The sequence below is a fragment of the Cucurbita pepo genome, chromosome 9 (assembly GCF_057944985.1).
Source record: "Cucurbita pepo subsp. pepo isolate OVF chromosome 9, ASM5794498v1, whole genome shotgun sequence".
In the NCBI taxonomy this organism is placed as follows: Eukaryota; Viridiplantae; Streptophyta; class Magnoliopsida; order Cucurbitales; family Cucurbitaceae; genus Cucurbita; species Cucurbita pepo.
Genome location: NC_141806.1, coordinates 864,679 through 882,676, shown reverse-complemented (window position 1 = coordinate 882,676; position 17,998 = coordinate 864,679). Strand labels below are relative to the sequence as shown.

Below are 17,998 nucleotides of genomic sequence, written 5' to 3'. Positions count from 1 at the left end.
ATAGCTATGAACCTCACGATTTTAAAATGTATCTGTTAGGGAGAAGTTTCCCTCTCCAACCCCCGTGGTATCTCACAATCCTTATTCAATACTTCTTTCCATCTCCTTGGACAGATTTGTAGGATCTCACAATCAGCCAGTGTCCTTACTAGCACACGCTCGATGTCTAACTAACTCTAATGCTATTTGTAACACCCCAAACCCACATTTTAAAACACATCCACTAAGAAGAGGTTTTCATACCCTTATTGTTCCCCTCTGACCAATTTGGGGTTGACCTCCTTAAGGACCCAACGTCCTCGCTCGTACACCACTCGATCATGACTTTGATACCATATGTAATGAGCCAAAAACACAATATCTACTCACGATAGACTTGAATTCTTAAGAATCACTACTAAGTTAATGGTTAATTAAGGAAAAGATATGGGTGCATAGAAATAGATAACACTATCCCCATTAATATGACACATTTGAACAAAAAAATCAATAACAAAATCATAAGACACATTTTGAAGAAACCAAAAGTAAAATCATAAGAGCTCGACAATACCATACAATATCGATTATTTCTACCCCACTTTGATGTTGAACCAAAATTTACAACTCTCTTTTACATCTTTGATATCGGTCGTCGTATGTTCGAGAAAACTTATAGTTGCGACTCATTCAACATTTCTTCAGCAGAGAATCCAAAGTGGTTGATTATGTAGTTGGGTGGTTCAAAAATGAAGCAGGAGATGACATCCCTTAGGGTGATAACCCCGACAACTTCCTCATCACCAGCTACCACATAGATCCTGTGGACTGACTTGGAAGCAAGACTATTAATAACAGAGCCAAGAGTTGATTCAAGTTTGCATGTAATTGGTGGGGCAAGTCTTCCAACATCTTCGGGCAACGTAGCAACTATTTTGATGAAATCCATGACAGTAAGCTTCCTGAAACCCAACACAAAAAAACATAAAAGATTAAATAGACCATCTGAAGTTCATCACTACACTATCCATTCCTTAGAGCATTTCGTGAATGAAACCTAATTCAACGTGCATAATATTGAAAATTGTTGGGAGAGGAGTCTCCCACCGACTAATTAAGAGAACGTCTCCCTATTGGTATGAGACTTTTAGAGGAAACTAAAAGCAAAGTCACGAGAACTTTGAGCGCTCAAAGTGGACCATATCATACCATTGTGGAGGTTCATAATTCTTAACATGGTATCAGAGTCTTACCCTTCACTTAGCCATGTCAATAGAATCCTCAAATGTCGAACAAGAGGTTGTAAGACTCGAAGGTGAAGTCAACAGCGACTCAAGTGTCGAACAAAGGGTGTACTTTGTTCGAGGGCTCTGGAGAAGGAGTTGAGCCTCGATTAAGGCGAGGTTGTTCAAAGGTTCCATAAACCACTGGGGAGGCTCTATGGCGTACTTTGTTGGGAGAGGAGTCCCATATTGGCTAATTAAGGGGTTCATCGTGGATATATAAGTAAAGAACACTATCTCTATTGATATGACGCATTTCGGGAAACTAAAAGCAAAGCGTGGGTAATATCATACCATTGTGAGGGATTCCTAGAACATAATTTTGCCGGTTATCCTACCTGAAATTGGAGAAAAGTTCAGGTGTAAGCAGCAAATATCTTATGTCTCTTATACTTATATTTCCCACAATCCTTTTCCTTGGCCCCTCGACGACCGGAAGGCCACCAATATGATTATCTCTCATTTTCTTGAAAGCTTCCAGTATCAACTCTTCGCTTTGGATGCTAATAACCTGACCAAAAAGACAAAGAACAGTCAAAGTTGAACAAAAAAACAAAGAACATTACAAAACCCAAATCAGCCAGCCACTACAAATACTTGCGTCGTGACATGACATGAAAGGAAGTCCCAAATCAGAAATGGGTCTCGCAGCTATACAGTCGAACCAGTCCCTTCCTCTACACCTTTCAAGACCCTGAACTATTGCAGATTGAGTTATGTAATTCTTGAGGCCGGGTTTTCCTGATTCAATGACAGGAACATTCCTCAATCTATATTTTGAGAGTAGCAGTAAGATACACAACATGGAATTGTTTTGGGTCACCGGAAGAAATGGAACCCAGCGGTAGGATTTCAATATTAACTCGACCTGGAATATCGAAGTGTCAATTGCTTATCAATACCAAGACTTTGTGTAGCGTAGTTTAAGAGCTTACAGTTGTTGATTTGAACGGTTCTTCTTGCAGTAGGACTTTGTAAAAGTCACCTCCTAAACAATCAGCAGCCGTGGGAGCATCCTTACCGATCCCTTTGTCAACAGCAACGCCACCAGCCACAGCAGCTCCCACCGCTGCTGCAGCTATCCCTGCAACTGCAACGGGGCCTGTGGCACCTAATGCCATCGCTCCAATCGCACCAACTGCCCCTGCACCAACTCCAACAGCCGTGGCTGAACCAGCGGATAAAACAGCCGCGGCAAGTTCTGCACTCTCCAACACCCACAAGATAATCGCCGAATAATCTACAATCCCTAGGTACCTATCTCTCCAACTCATATCTTCTCTTGCATTTGGATTCGTTACAGGAGCTGATAAAATTTTGCATTCAGATAGAATCTTCACAGCATTAGCAATAGTTGTGTCTGCTGGAATCTCAATAACTACAAACAACCAATCTTTGATTCATAAACATATGTTCTAAGTTCTGAAATTGTAAAAATCGTTGGCATTCATTATTACCTTTGCCTCCTGGAACTCCAGGAAACGATGAAACTGGGATCCTGGAAAACGCATGATTGAGCGTCTCCTGTAAGGGTTGTGGAAGTTTCTTCGTAGATTGAATGCGCTCAAAGTAAGATTCACAGTTTGACAATGCAGAATACTTAACCAGCGTTTCTTGTGCCATATCTCGCGATTGAAATGCTTAGAAAACCATATTATACTTACCTCAAATCAAAGGATGTTGTTCGATGTGTTCTTACGATTTGTTGTGCTTTATCAGCTGAGTTTCAGGAATCAGATCGGAAAGCTTCTTGGTCAATAAACAAACATGTTGTTCGAGAATTTATCGCAAATACCTCAACTTCTGGGCACGTGTATGGATGTGTCTCCTTCAAACGCCACTTGCCATTTCCGGTATTGAGGTGAGCAACACCTGGCCCAGTGCCTCTCCATCTCTTTTCTGTAATCGAAGGTAGCCAACCAGCATGGAACTGGTGCGTTGGTTGTTTTGGTTTCCACTCTATTCGATTTAAAAATGAACCCAACCCAACCAGAAATGTTAATCAAATCCAACCCAAGGTTTATAATTCGGGTTGGATTGGCCCGATTTATCAGGTCAAAATTGGGTTGGGCCGGATTGTTGGGTTAAATGTACATCCAGTAAAAATTTACTATGATCTTTTTTTTAAACTATTTTAAATTAAAAGTTTTAAAATGGTAAATTAATAAAAATACGCTTACATTTTTTAATTTTCAACTATTTAAAAAATAGCCTTTAACTAAAAAATGAAAGGAATCATCAATAATTTGTTTAAAAAATATATCAAAATTTCAATAATTATAAGAACCTTAAAAAAAACATATTTATTCTTTTAAATCTTAAAAACACTCTTATTTTTTTATTTTTATAAAAGTTTAAAAATATTGTTACAATAATTTATGAAGTATCTGAACCAATTTTGTCTATATATTTTAAAATTTTGTTCATGTATTTTAAAATTTAATTAATATTTTTTAAATCGAAAAATTTTAAGGTATTTTTTTAATTGCTTATATATTTGTATCATTAATAAATTTTATTTTTATCGATAAATAATACTCTTACCATTATACGTCTTAATAATCCATTTTTTATTTGTGATCAACCATTTAAACGTGTAATAAGAATAAATATTTATAATGATGTATTACATACATATATATATATATATACATACGTCCATACATCCATCCACATGTTAATAACCCCTTGACATTGACTTAGGCGGTTTTGTACGATCAAACGTCGTCGTTCGGTGACAATTTGGATTTATTTATTTTTTATTATTAAAAAAACAAAATTCATCGCCTACCAGTTATAGTAAAAGTTAAACACGGCATTCCCGGATATCAATTCTGGACTTATTCTGTCCTTCTCCGAGCCCCAAATTCTCCGCTCTAGGGTTCCCGAACACCACTATGGCTATGCATACTGGAATAGGGGTTTCGAAGATCCTGATTCTTGTTGGAGCTGGTATTTCCCATTACTTCTCATCTCCCAAATTTATACTATCGTGCAGTTCATATGATTTAAACCCAATTTTCTATCATGCTATTGTGTTTGTTTTTACAGGCTACACTAGTACGATCTTGCTTAAGAATGGTAAATTGTCGGATGTGTTGGGTGAACTTCAGGTGTGGATCTTTCTTATTTTGGTTCTTTTTCTGTTCATATTTAGTTTCTATGTTGCGTGGCACTTGAACGTTTTTAGCAGAGTTCTAAGATGTTGTTCAATTTTTATCTAATTTCCGACGAAACGTTCGTGACGGGTGTTTTCGAACTGTTATTGGATCATTTATTTATGATGGACTTCAGTATTTCACTTCCTGGAATATTGTTGCAACGATATAGCTTCCGTGAAAAGTTGGGTCTTTCGTAAATTTACCTCAATCAAGTTCAAGTGATAACTAGGCTCATCAAACTTTTGTTAACATTGTTTTGTTTCCGTATGATTGACTGCATTTTCTATTGTTGTGCGTACAGTCCTTGGTGAAGGGCTTAGAGAAGTCTGGGGAACATTCGGAAGGTGATTCTGACTATGCTGATGCCATTGCTGCTCAGGTACTGATTAAAAATATGCTCTTTTAATGTGGCATTGGCCGATAGTTTTTTATTTGGTTAGTTGAACTCCTAATTGACAATCGTGTAGGTGCGTCGATTAGCTATGGAGGTTCGACAGCTCTCCTCTTCACGTCAAATCACTATTCTCAATGGAAGCTCTGGAAGTATTGGCAAGTCCCGGTTTATTCTAAATCAATTCATTGGAAATTTGCTTAATATATGACGTTTGATGATGTGCCAATAACTAGTTCTTCCCATCAAATGAATTCGTTTTTGTGGCGTAGACTAACTTTATTTATCATTTTTACAGGTAGTTTATCATCTCTCGTAGTTCCAGCTGCTACTTTGGGTGCTTTGGGATATGGATACATGTGGTGGAAGGTAAAGTTAGATTCTTTTTCAGGCATTCCAATGTACTTAATATGCCCAAAATTTAACGGGTCGTGTATCTTCTTTCTTTCTAGACGTTTGTATCAATAAGTAATTCTCTTTCTAGCCTTGACTTTTAAAAGGTATTTTATTTAACTTGTTAAAAAACGTGCTCCATATTATTTCACATTGGTTGTTTTGTCATTACTTTTATTTTTTTTTCATAATTCATATCTTGTTTATTCTTTCTGTTTGAGCAGGGATTTTCATTCTCAGACCTTATGTATGTTACAAAGCGCAATATGGCTAATGCTGTCTCAAACTTAACTAAACATCTGGAGCATGTATCGGAGGCCCTTGCTGTAAGTCTGCTCTAGTATGCTCTTCAGCTTTGTTATATTTAGAGGGGAAAAAAGCATAGATATGGCTCATGTCGTAGTGTTATTTTCTTTTATCTTTTTTTTTTTTTTTTTTTTTCATATTCATTACTTTCAAGAAGTTGGCATGTGCTTCTCATATCTTTGTTGTAGATCTCATGTTTTATCCACTAGGATATACTTATATGCTTGATCTAGTGTTGCACATTTCTGCATATCAATGCTTGATCCATATTTCAGATATTACAGATATTTACCAATTCCTTTTCTTTTGCCTGCTATATATAATGTGTAATTGAGCTTAGTTATGTACACTTTTTAAAGCTTATTTATTTATTTATTTTTATCTTAGTGCTGGTTTATTTCATTCAACCCTGAATAAATTGTGTTACGGAGAAAAATTGCCCCAATGTTTATCTGGTCAGGTTAGTGACCAAAGGTTCTGAATGACTGTTCCTGCAGAGCAATCCAGGAAGCAACCATTTTTTAGGGTTTGTTTGTTTGCTTCCTGTGAGATTGTGATTATTGAGAGTTTGTTGTCTCTGTAAAGTCAACGACTCTTTTATTGGTGTTGGAAATTATCAAATGGTTGTATCAATGGTTAAGGAATATGTTGACAATTTTTACCCATTTCTTTTGTTGAAATAGGCAACAAAGAGGCATTTGACACAGCGGATTGAGAACTTAGATGACAAGGTTTTGAAGCAGAATGAACTATCAAAATTGATTAAAGAAGATGTAAGTGATTGATTTTGCAGCTCTGTAACACTTGAGTTTGGAGTTTTATGGCACGTGCAGGTTTTAGTAAACAGACATTTTGGTCTATGGTATAAGCATGTGCTAGTGCTCTGTTTCTGTCAAATCAATGGCTCCATGAACTTTCATGGTGCTCTAAATTTATCTTGATTTGAAGAAACTTTAACTGCTGAAAATGCCGATTTTTCTTCTTTCTTAGCATTATAATACGTATTTTCTTATCTACATTTTTAAAACCTCTTACTTTGTTGCAACTGCAATAACCCATCATTATTCACTTCTTTTCTCAGTAATTTGCAGTACCTCGCCTCAGAGAAATATTAATAACTTCCATTTAATATGATCTGAAATAAAGGCAAGCTAAGGCTGCTTTCTTATCTTTGTATAAATGTAGAAAGTTCAAAATTCCATTCTCATGAAGGGATAGGAGGTGCATTCTGTGAAATATTTGGAAACATTTACATGATATCTTGATATGGTTAAAATTGGTGGAACAGGTAGCAGGAGTTCAAAAATCTCTTTCTGGCATTGACTTTGACTTGGGCCAGTTGCAAAACATGGTTTCTGGTTTGGTGAGTTTTCAGTGAAAGTGATCTGATCCATTTATTGCATTGTTTACCATGCCGTTAATTTTACAGTTATTGCACGGACATGTCAAATCAGGTTTTTTTTTTTTCAATAATTGCTTGTGGTTTTCAATTTTGATAAGTGATTGGAGAAATTCTTTAGAATTCGTATTTACTAACAGGGATATGACATTGAAAGAATCTGTTTATGATGTATCCTTTTCACTTGAGCATTAATAACCATATTGCATCTCTTCTCCTTCTCAGGACGGGAAACTATCTTCTCTTGAATATAAGCAGGTGAGAAACTTTTTTTTTTTTTTTTTTTTTTTTTTTTTTTTTTTTTTTTTTAGGGATTATAATATTACTAATTTTGTCATTTGACTGGTCTTACCTACTGTAATAGGTGAGTCTCCAACCAAATATAGTAAATTGGTTGCAATGTCGACTATATATTTAGAATAGGGAGGTTTCCCATAGTTGTTCTCATTTCCTGACATGGTTTTTTTTTATTATAGAAAAATAGTTTCTACTATTATTATTCTTTCTCAATCAATATATTCTTTTGTTTCTTATCAGAAAAAAGAGATTGGAAACTTTGCTTATTATGATCCGTTGTTATCAGGAACTTGCAAATGTTGGTGTATTGTACTTGTGCAACTTTGTTGATGGAAAGCAAGCGAAAATGCCTGAAGATCTCAAGGTTGAATTCATTACTTATTCAAATTAGCCCTAATTGAATTCTAGAACAACTCAACTATGCCCATTTAAATGCGATTAGATTGTTTCAATTTTCTCTCAATAATTGGGTCCTGTGACTCTAATTATGTTCATTGGTGGGAAGACTCCTGAGATTATATGTCTTTTATTTTTGGCATTTATCATATATCTGTTGATCAATTTGTAACTACTTAGCTCAATCATTTCCATTTCTTATTAATTTCAATTCTTTGAGCTCATTTAACATGTAGTATCCGATTCTTCACGTCATGCTTTCCTATGTCACTAATATTTGCATCCATTATCCATCCCGTTACTTGCAGAACCAGCTTAAACTTCCAGGTAAAACTCAGGGTCTGCTGACGCATCTGGAGACTCCTAATCTAAAGGTATGTATTATGCAGCATCCCCTATTGGTTGAAGGGGGAATGTGTATAACGTGAAGTATTTTTTTTTTTTAATTACGAAGTACTTTTGCAATTTGTATGTGATAATTTAAGCGATTTCCTCCTCAATGACCCCTAATACCGTTGAAACTTGCTGGTTCGGGCCCTTCTAAGCATGAAACAATTATTCCTTCATCGTATTGCATAATTTTTATTGCCGAAGCACCAAATGTCCTTGTTTCTTAAGTTTACTGAAAAAGAATCAGGCGGATGCTGGAGTAAGTGCCCTTGTATTGGTTTTGGATGTGAGATAGAGGTGATTCTTATGTGGGGGGATATTTTTTAGGGTATCAACACGTATAAGTGATTTATTTACCTGTCTTAAATATAATTTAATATTTATTATATTATATTGGTTTGTAAGTGCCACAATTATTCTTTCAGGGTCTTAAAGAACTTACTGATACACTCTCACGAGATTTTACAGAAGACCAACCAAGAGCCCTGCTCAGGTTCGAAAACTTTTGCTTCCATCTTGATCCTTCCCCCGTTTTGAGATTATCAGTATATGCATGTGGAAGAAGTGATTGATGCTCACTAATGTGCAACAATGTTGTTTAAAATTGGAGTCTTCTCTTTATACTTTGAGAAATCTGAATTTAAAATGACAAACACCACATTCCATACCTGCCTTGTCCAACTAGATGTCCGCTTTCCGAATCGTGCTAGTTTGAATGTTACCCTGCCTGTGTTAGATTGACTTTTCTACTATATGGAAGTAGTCTCATTATTCTATGGCTTTTATTTTTAGTTTTCTAATTTTAGAGGTTTTTACTATTTTTTTTTTAATTTCCCCAAACAATCTTATAAAAACGACTGTCGTCCTTTGTTGGCGATCATTTAATATTTGTTTTTGTTTTACCAATTTGCAGGGCCTCATCAACTAGATGTTAATGGGTAGTGAGACATTGTCTGCGGTGCACCCTGACCCTCCCGTGTTGATTCGACCATCATCTACATATTTGTTCAAGTTGTGTATATCTTACACATATTCCAAGGAGACGTTCTTGTAACGTTCTCCTGAATGATAATACTCTATTTTTCTTCAAATTTCTGAGTAGTTTAAGTTGGCAGTGATTAAAATGGCTTGCAATGATAGGACGTTTTGCTGTGTGATATTACTTCTTCACACAAATAAACTCTATTGAGAGATTCAATAACTATACTTCCAGATTCTAAAAAATCAATGATATGTAAGGGTCGTGGAACAAGATTTTGCCCTGTAAATTCACTTCTTTTTGTTCGTTTTTTCTTTTGAATCACTGTTTACTGCTTCATCCCTTCCCTTTTTGCAGCCCTCTTTTTCCCCCAGTTCATAACGTCCTTAATCTAGGTTGGAATTTATAATGTACTTACAAGATAATATTTTTCTTATAAATTATACCTATTATATCGATCAAGATCCACTGCCAGCAAATATAGTCCTCTTTGGGCTTTCCCTTTGGAGCTTTCCCTCAAAGCTTTAAAATGCTTGATTTCCACACCTTTATAAATGGTGTTTTGTTCTCCTCTCCAACCAATGTGGGACATCACAATCCACGGGCTCAACGTTCTCGTTGGCACTCGTTTCTTTCTCCAATTCGGTGTGGGACCCCACCAAATCTACCCCTTTGGGGCCCGTCCTTACTGGCACATCGCTTCGTATCTACCCTTCTTGGAGAACAGCGAGAAGGCTGACATCGTCCGGTGTCTGGCTCTGATACCATTTCTAACAGGCCACCCCACCAAATCTACCCCTTTGGGGCCCGTCCTTACTGGCACATCGCTTCGTATCTACCCTTCTTGGAGAACAGCGAGAAGGCTGACATCGTCCGGTGTCTGGCTCTGATACCATTTCTAACAGGCCAGGAATACCGCTAGCAGATATTGTCCTCTTTGGGCTTTCCCCTCAAGGCTTCTTTGATCTTTTCCCTCAAGGCTTCTTTGAACTTTTCCCTCAAGGCTTCTTTGAACTTTTCCCTCAAGGCTTTAAAATGTTGTCTGTTGTCTGCTAGAGAAAAGTTTCCATACTTTGTTGTCTGCTAGAGAAAAGTTTCCATACTTTGAATGTTTTATTCTCCTTCCCAACCATGTAGGTTCTCAAGATAATATTTTTCTTATAAATTATACCTTTTATTTTACGAAGGCTACTTTTCTATTTTCTTCCATTTCTGTTCATTATGAAGTTCAGAGATCGACATTTCATATAGTAATTACACAATTTCAAGAATCAAAAGGGTGGGTGCAAATGCATCACCCAAAGCTTCTTGTGTATTATTACAACCTGCTGAAGAGTTTATACAAAGCTAAGCCATCAATCGTTCAAGCTTTTACAATAACATTAACAGCATCCTCAATGAATGCTTCTCTAAGAGCCAATGAATATGTATACATATAAAACAGTACTATAAATCTACTATCCACAATCAGCCTTCTGGAACAATTTACATGAGCTTTATCCAACAATCACAAAGTCTCATACAATTTGCTTATTGTCTAAATTTTGGGACTCACCAGAATTTACTTGGACACTTCCCAAACCTTGTAATCGTTTCCTTCGATAACTAACGACCATCCACCGGATACGCTAGGAGGTTCGAAATGGCCTGGACCGATCTTCACTGCAACCTTATCATCAATGGTGGCTGCATAGACATCCCTTTCTGCCTTCTGAATTTTGACCTGAAGTAGTACAAAGTAATTAAAACATAGGCTTATTCGTTCTTGGTCTGTAAAGGCATAGGCCAATCGGAATTTCGGGGTCTTGCGACCAACGAATAATTTCTAAGAAACTAAAGTCAAAGAAACTGCCAATGTTCAATCTGAAGTGCATTCTGTTTCCAAATCCTTAAGTTCTTCAAACTTTTGAAGTAATAAGAACACATAAAAGGTCATGTATACTTACTGCACTCCGGCAATTAACTTTATTTCGTTGTCTGAGAGTAATAAGTGCTGCAATTTCAGATTTGTAATGGGAGAGAATGTGGTCAAAGAATACTGATGGTGTCCCTGGATGAGTCAGGATGTAAGCATACCCTTGCATTTCCTTTCCACCAGGAAATCTCCAATGACCCTACAAATCAGAAAACAGCATAACATTTGCTGAAAATTTCAGATTCTACATGGCATAAGGCAATGTACAGAACATCATAGGAATCGATAATGACGATCAGTTTAACGATATTAAGAGTAAAACATCAGAGAGCATCTCGAATGAAGGTTTCACCCAACCAGTTTCAGTTTTAAATGCCATAAATTAGTTCTTATGGAAAGATGCCTAAACCTGAGTAGATCCAGTGTCATGGTTCTCTATAAAGGTAACAGCACGAGAAGGCCACCATCCAACAACTCCTGGAGGCTTTCCTTTCTGATCTGATAATCGCCAATATTCACATCTCTGAAGTGCCTATAAAAGATATTTTCCAACTGGTTATAAGACGTTCTAAGAGTAGCAAGAAAAATTTCTTGCATCATCAAGAATTTTACGGTAATGCTGCAACCTGAAGAACTACTGCATCAAACGAACAAAAATATGATTTTTGTAATTGAATCCATCAGACATTGAAAACAGATACTACTAGGAGAAAACAGATATTATGAAATATAATAACAATTCGTTTTCTTGTGTAACAGCCCAAGTCTACCGCTAGTAGATATTGTTCTTTTTGGACTTTCCCTTTCAGGTTTCCCCTCAAGGTTTGAAAACGCGTCTACTAGGGAAAGGTTTCCACACCCTTATAAAGAATGTTTTGTTCTCCTCCCCAACCGATGTGGGATCTCACAATCCACTCCCCTTCGAGACTTAGTGTTCTCGCTGGTACACCGCCCGGTGTCTAACTCTAATACCATTTGTAATAGCCCGGGGCCACCGCTGGTAGATATTGTCCGCTTTGGCCCGTTACATATCGTCGTTAGCCTCACGATTTAAAACGAGGTTTCCACACCCTTATAAAGAATATTTCGTTCTCCTCCCCAACCCATGTGGGATCTCACATCTTGCGAGTATAATAACAAGTTAGATTCTGAATAAGCTCAGGAAACATCTTCCACCGATTTGACACCCAGATAATTAAATGAAAGCTTACAGAATGAAGAATCCCTTTGGTAGTAACATCAAATGCTCCAGCAGTCCCATTAGTAGCATTTATCCAGTCAACAATTCTCTGTCTATGAGCATCTTGATTATGATCCATCTCACCATACGTATAGCTAAGGGAATCCCAGTATTCGCCTACAGCAAAGTAAGGTTCACTGGCATCCAAGTAATCCTTCACATAACCACCCCAGAATCCTCTGACAAAATCAAGCCTCCACCCATCATACCCAATTTCCTTTCTGCATGTCAACAGCCAAAAGCATATGCATAAAAAACACGCCTCTAATTCTTAAAAGCCAGGTGAAAAAGAGGGACTTTCAAATTAAACGGGATAGTAATGAGGATGTGCATATCAGCAAATCATAGAAGTTTAAGAACATCGAGCACTTCATTAAAACAACCAGAATGAAACCCACCAATTGATAATTTAAAGATGGCTTCATGTTTTTTTCCCCTTCCTAATGCAGATAGCTTCAAGGTTTCATTTCAAGGAGCAAACATAAAAAAGATTGAAAAGAACCACACCCGGTCATTGTGGCAAATATTCTGATCAATTCTAAGAATTAAAGAGACCTAGGAGCCTTCATGGGTGAACTTAATTCAAACACGTCATTTATTTGGTTCATTTACCGTTTCGTTAGATAATGACCATAGATTTTTATGTTCAACAAGTTCAAAGAGAGGAATTATATTTAATCATACCAGCACTAAGCAATACAAAAAAGAGTCTCAAGGGTATACATCACAGAAAGCAGAGTACGCAATGAGAGGCCATTTAACTTGAGACCTCTAGGCTAAGTCCAAAGCCTTTTTTCACCACAATATCCATTTATTATCATGTTACGCTACTTTATAGACTACAAAACGTTCATATTTAAATATGATAAGGTCTTCACATAGAGGACTAAAAAACCAAAAAAGAAGTTCCACAGAAATTAATAGGTCAGTCGAAACAAGGGTTGACCGGGGAATTAACCTTAACCAGCACAACCACTCCTTGATATCATTTCTCACAAAATCTTGTGAATGATCAATGTTAGGAGCAGCATGGAAGTTGTCTCCACTACTTTTGTTGCCCCTACCCTACACAGGACATGAAAAAATGAATAAGCAATTTTGTTGTCCAAGTAACCAAAATTAATAAAAAGAATGTAAATATTTAAATGAAGTCGACATCTCTATGTTATTAAACGAGGCAGTATATTAAAAAGTCCAATGATCACATTTACACATCTGGGCAGGGTCTAGTGCTGTTTTTTTTCATTTCAATGATCACATTTACCTCGTGTTCCTTTTATTTTCATTTCATCATGAAATATTTCATAAAATATAAGTGGAAAATTAGATACAAACTAAACTGCAAGCATCTGAGAGGACAAAAAGAAAATCAAACCTGAAAATGAGGATCATCTGAAACTATTGCACGATCATCCCAATTTAAGCGACCACCAAATATATTCCAAATACCATTTTGATTTTGAAATTGTGCACAACGATGATTTAGGACAACATCACCAAGAACCTTTATCCCAACATCATGGAATGTCTTCACAACATCCTTTAGCTCATCAATGTTACCATATCTGAAATGAAGAAAGTAGAGTTGACAAATATAAACATTTAAGATCCTACCCGTAACGATGATGTCTTTTATTTTTCAATTTATTAAATATGAGGGGAAGGAGTAAATTTCTCTGATCACTAGAGAAAATTTCTCTAGACTCCATGCATGAGATGAAACGACAATTTCATCATTGGATAATTGCTGCTTAACAAGTGACAATGCAAATCTAGGAGTGGATTAAAAGAAGGTTCTACATGTTTCCGCATAAGAAATAAAATCATAGAAACCCATACGGAAATTATCATGTCGTAAAGCTATATTATTTTTTATAAATTACCTGGAATTTAAATTATACAAGTCCTTTGGCATGTACCCCTCTGGTGATACAGATTCCGTTGGAGGTGGCAGCCATAACACGGTGAAGCCAAGGGATGATAATTCTGCTGCTTTCTCTTTAAGTTCCACGTACCATCTTCCGGACTTGTGAGATTCCCAATTAAACCCTTGGCACAATATTTCAAAACCTGAACCCGTGCCAGAGGAAATTTGTACAGGTGGTTCTACAGGTTTAGGAGTCTCAAGTATTTCCTCTGTAAAAGTCGGAGTAGAACTTCTGAAAATACTATAGGCTTCAGCAGCCAATTTTTCAATTTCCTGAAGAATGCTTTCTTGTGCTTCTTTGGTTTTTTTCTTTGGAGTCTTCTGAGAAGAAATGTCAGTAACCAAGTTTCTTATCTCTTTGATAATTCCAACAGTATAAGCAGTGACAGAAACTCCCTCAGATCCTTCTCCAGATTTTATAGATACTCCTGTATCTTCTAATTTGATCTGTTTCTTTTGAACAGGCATGTTACCAGAGCTTGAGAAGGGGATGTAGAAGTCCTCTCCCTGGTTGTTTAACCAAGAATTCTCATTCTGCTTGAGAACAAAAAGAAAACCTCCAAATTCTTCTTCCACGGTGAAAATTCCACAACTTCCCTTCCCGTCTTTTTTCGGCTGCAAACGGGGTATTTCATAATAATGAAAAATACAGTATTCTTGACTGGAAATCAAAACTTAAGCATTTTAACAAAATCCAAACATGAAGATTTGAAAAGTACATGTGTGCATAGAATGTTTAAAATATGGATTACTCTAATGAATTTTAAAAGATATACTTGTAATGAACTCTTTTCTCACAAAATGGACGACAATGCAATGGTTTTTAGATGGCTTAATAAACAAAATAAGCAGTGATGAGTTTGCAATCAGTTTGACTCAAATTTCAGGGGAAAAAAATTGCACTGAACCTGTAGTGGGGTACGCAAGGCCTTTTTCTTGAACACTGTTGTTTCTGGAGGATGAGGAGCAGCTGGAATCTCCCATTTCCTAGTCTCATCTCTGCACGCTCCCCAATGAACAGTAACATCTCCAGGTACATCAGTTTCCAAATACAAAACATATTTGGTTGTTTCGGGACACTTCCTGACTGTAACACTGACCGAGTTATCAACAGCCACTTCTTTTACAATAGGCAGCACTTCGTAGAATCCTTCCAAATAATTCTTCTCCTTTGTATCTCCAGATTCACCACTGCTTTCTTGACCTTTAGAATTTGGTTCTGGTTTAACAATGAGGTTGGATAGCTGACCCAAAGCCCCTACAATTGAGTAAATTTAAACATCTCACCAGCGTGAGATAGACAATAGCTGAAAGAATGAGATAAACACCAGGGAAACTGGAAGTGAGGCAGGCAATCCAAAATCATAACCTACAAACTAATAAAATTCCCTATAGTGCACAGTGGAAGCAAGAAATGGAACTCAGACATAACTCAAGCAGATCATAGGCACTACTTTCTAATTTGATACTCTAAGATGTATACATTGAAGGAAATCACAGCTGTGCATAGCCAAATTAAACGAAACATTATATATTATTTAAGGACATCCCAACCTGGCCATAAGTTCAAGCCCTTTTTCGTTCCAACTATATTGCAATCACCACCATGGTAGCCTAAAAGAGGCACCTTGAAATCTCTCCCTTTGTGCTGATACCAAGTTCCAGTTTCTTCATCCTGCACTACCAAAAGTAAGAAGTCCCATTCACCAAAAGGACTTGCAATATTAGAAACGAACAAGATCAACGACCAAAGAGGTATAGGACACGTCTTCAATTGTTAAATACTGAAAATAACAACCTTCAAAACAAAATTTATAGCTGCAATTGCTTTGTCAGGGACAAGGTCTATCTTCACTTCATGAACAGCATCTCCCAAAGCAGACGAGGATGATTTTTTCAATGGTGTCTCAATAGCATAATCCTGAAAATATAATTGTTAATACACTTTCGCAGGTTATGCTAGAGCAGCCTAGACACTGAAATCAAGAGATTAAATTAACATACTTTGATCGGTATTGAACCAGGAGGTATCATTTCTTTAGGAGGTTGATCCCATTCGCTGCAAGGTTCATTCATTCAACCCATTTTAGATGAAGGCAAGGCATCAACAAAAAAAAAAACTCAGCATAAATTTTTTTCAAGTTATGGATCAAAACGAGAAATACCTGCCACTATCATCGATTAAGGACACACCCCAATGAAGAATCCATTTCCCAGGAAGGTTACATCCAATAGTAAGCTCCCACTGATTCTGGTTCTTTCCCTGTGCTAGTCCGACGGAGATCTTCCCCTCCAACTACAAGCTCAAATCAACAACCAACTCTCAAACTCAGGGAAATCAAGTTAATCAAGCAAACGTAAACAAAAAAACTCCCATCCCGAGAGTGAAAAACTAACGAACCAAAAGGGAAATGCACTTCCCAGCAGCAACAAAACAGATCCCACAAATAAAACCAGAAGAACAATGAGAAGAAAAACAAAAACAATCCCATATCATAAGATATAATCCGTATACCTTTTCAGTACGCTTAATAAAGAACGTCTCCGTGAGCAAAACATCCGTCGATTCAAAGGGTTCAAGGAGACCCGCATTAGTTGAGCTAGCTCTAAGAACAGGAAGCCTACAAGAATTCCGATTGAAAAAGGTCCTTCGGCCACGGTAAAGAAGCTTATTGGTACAGTAAGTAAAGGAAGAACAGGATTTGAGCGGATTGAATTTAGGACGGCGTTGGAATCTCTGTTTCCCTTTCCCGCAGTGATAGAGAAGAGGATCGAGTACAATGGTCGACATGATCCCCCTGCTGCCACTTCCTCTCTACCGCAGACCCAAAAATCAAAAAAATCAAAAAAATTAAATTAAAAAAAAAAAAAAAAAAAAAATTGAACGAAGAACAGAAGAGAGAGAAGAACGAAAACGAAACGAGAAAGAGATTGAAGATAAATGACAAGAGTGGACGATATTTGTTAGAAAATAAATAAATTTAATATTTTTTAAAATATTTATTAATTTTAATTTATCAGTTAGGTCCTTTTATTTATTTTTTATTTTTTCGATGCTGATTAAATTTCTTAAAATGTATTTATAAATTCGTATTAAAAGATTTTTAAAATATAGGGGTTAAAATGAAAATTTGGAAAAATAAAGATCAAAATCAATGAAATTGAAAAAGTACAAGGACCTTGACGTGAAGTATCTAAATTTGCCTTTTTCAACGAAACGAAACGTGCATGGTTAGTTTTTTATATTATAATTAGGGGCAGAAATAGATAAAGTAGTTTTAATTGGGGTGGGTTCATGTAATTAGGCAACTCTGGCGGGTTGTTTGCAGATTTAGCAAAATATCCGGGGCGGTGAAGAATTGTACTTATTTTGCGGTCTACAAAAGAAAACATATCAAAATAGTTCAAATTCATTTCTTCTTTTTTTTCTTAATTTATTTCCTTCCAAATTCTCTCTTTTTCCCTATCAATTTGGTAAAAGATATGTTTCAGCCTATTTTGTTAAATTTTGAAACGTGTCGACCACGCTCATAATAATCATCTGTATTAGATTATAACCGTGCAAGTCCCCCTCTAATAGATATTGTCATTTTTTAACTTTTTTCTATAGGCTTCTCCTCAAGATTTTAAAACGCGTGTACTAAGGAGAGATTTCTTAGTGAGATCTCACACCGATACTGTCTTTGATGGATTTACACAAAAGTTGCAAGAGTCTTTTTATATCGAGGGTGAGTTTTATAAAATGTTCTCGGTCTCCCTAACTTGAACTAGGTCCATGAATCTAAAAAATAGTGAGATTTTTTATATATGTCGATCCTAAAATTTAGATTTGTTTGTGTTGCATTTTTTTAGTTATTTTTTTTTTCTATCACGGCACATTCAATTCATATTTGAGGTTAGTTCGGTGGATAAGACGTCGATTATCATTATAAATGTTGATAG

At 36.4% G+C, this 17,998-nt stretch overlaps 3 protein-coding genes across 6 annotated transcripts; 1 reads left to right on the top strand and 2 right to left on the bottom strand.

The window, feature by feature from the left end:
- Positions 1 to 431: 431 nt before the first annotated feature.
- Positions 432 to 3,195, bottom strand: LOC111802217 (SNF1-related protein kinase regulatory subunit gamma-1-like). 3 transcript variants are annotated; one of them, XM_087126695.1, is made up of 6 exons: positions 3,058 to 3,195; positions 2,720 to 2,981; positions 2,198 to 2,640; positions 1,864 to 2,130; positions 1,601 to 1,773; positions 432 to 941 (listed from the first exon to the last, which is right to left on the bottom strand). In XM_087126695.1, exons 2-6 carry the CDS (start codon positions 2,883 to 2,885, stop codon positions 653 to 655), a joined length of 1,338 nt encoding a protein of 445 aa, XP_086982821.1. In that variant the 5' UTR covers positions 2,886 to 2,981; positions 3,058 to 3,195; the 3' UTR covers positions 432 to 652. The 3 variants fall into 3 exon arrangements, with proteins under 3 accessions (XP_086982821.1, XP_023542272.2, XP_086982822.1); XM_023686504.2 differs by having other exon boundaries at positions 2,720 to 3,195; XM_087126696.1 differs by lacking the exon at positions 1,864 to 2,130 and having other exon boundaries at positions 2,720 to 3,195.
- Positions 3,196 to 4,052: 857 nt separating this feature from the next.
- Positions 4,053 to 9,267, top strand: LOC111802221 (uncharacterized). 2 transcript variants are annotated; one of them, XM_023686511.2, is made up of 13 exons: positions 4,053 to 4,214; positions 4,314 to 4,375; positions 4,725 to 4,802; positions 4,891 to 4,972; positions 5,113 to 5,183; positions 5,432 to 5,533; positions 6,197 to 6,286; positions 6,802 to 6,876; positions 7,138 to 7,170; positions 7,496 to 7,573; positions 7,914 to 7,979; positions 8,421 to 8,488; positions 8,909 to 9,267. In XM_023686511.2, exons 1-13 carry the CDS (start codon positions 4,160 to 4,162, stop codon positions 8,928 to 8,930), a joined length of 882 nt encoding a protein of 293 aa, XP_023542279.2. In that variant the 5' UTR covers positions 4,053 to 4,159; the 3' UTR covers positions 8,931 to 9,267. The 2 variants fall into 2 exon arrangements, with proteins under 2 accessions (XP_023542279.2, XP_086982823.1); XM_087126697.1 differs by having other exon boundaries at positions 4,891 to 4,976; positions 5,117 to 5,183.
- Positions 9,268 to 10,242: 975 nt separating this feature from the next.
- LOC111802209 (alpha-amylase 3, chloroplastic) lies at positions 10,243 to 16,986 on the bottom strand. Its single transcript, XM_023686492.2, has 13 exons — positions 16,572 to 16,986; positions 16,222 to 16,352; positions 16,061 to 16,115; positions 15,855 to 15,977; positions 15,611 to 15,731; positions 14,965 to 15,314; positions 14,013 to 14,671; positions 13,505 to 13,694; positions 13,088 to 13,194; positions 12,101 to 12,350; positions 11,299 to 11,421; positions 10,921 to 11,088; positions 10,243 to 10,697 (listed from the first exon to the last, which is right to left on the bottom strand). The coding sequence occupies exons 1-13, from the start codon at positions 16,845 to 16,847 to the stop codon at positions 10,536 to 10,538; spliced, it is 2,715 nt and encodes a 904-aa protein (XP_023542260.2). The 5' UTR covers positions 16,848 to 16,986; the 3' UTR covers positions 10,243 to 10,535.
- Positions 16,987 to 17,998: the final 1,012 nt, after the last annotated feature.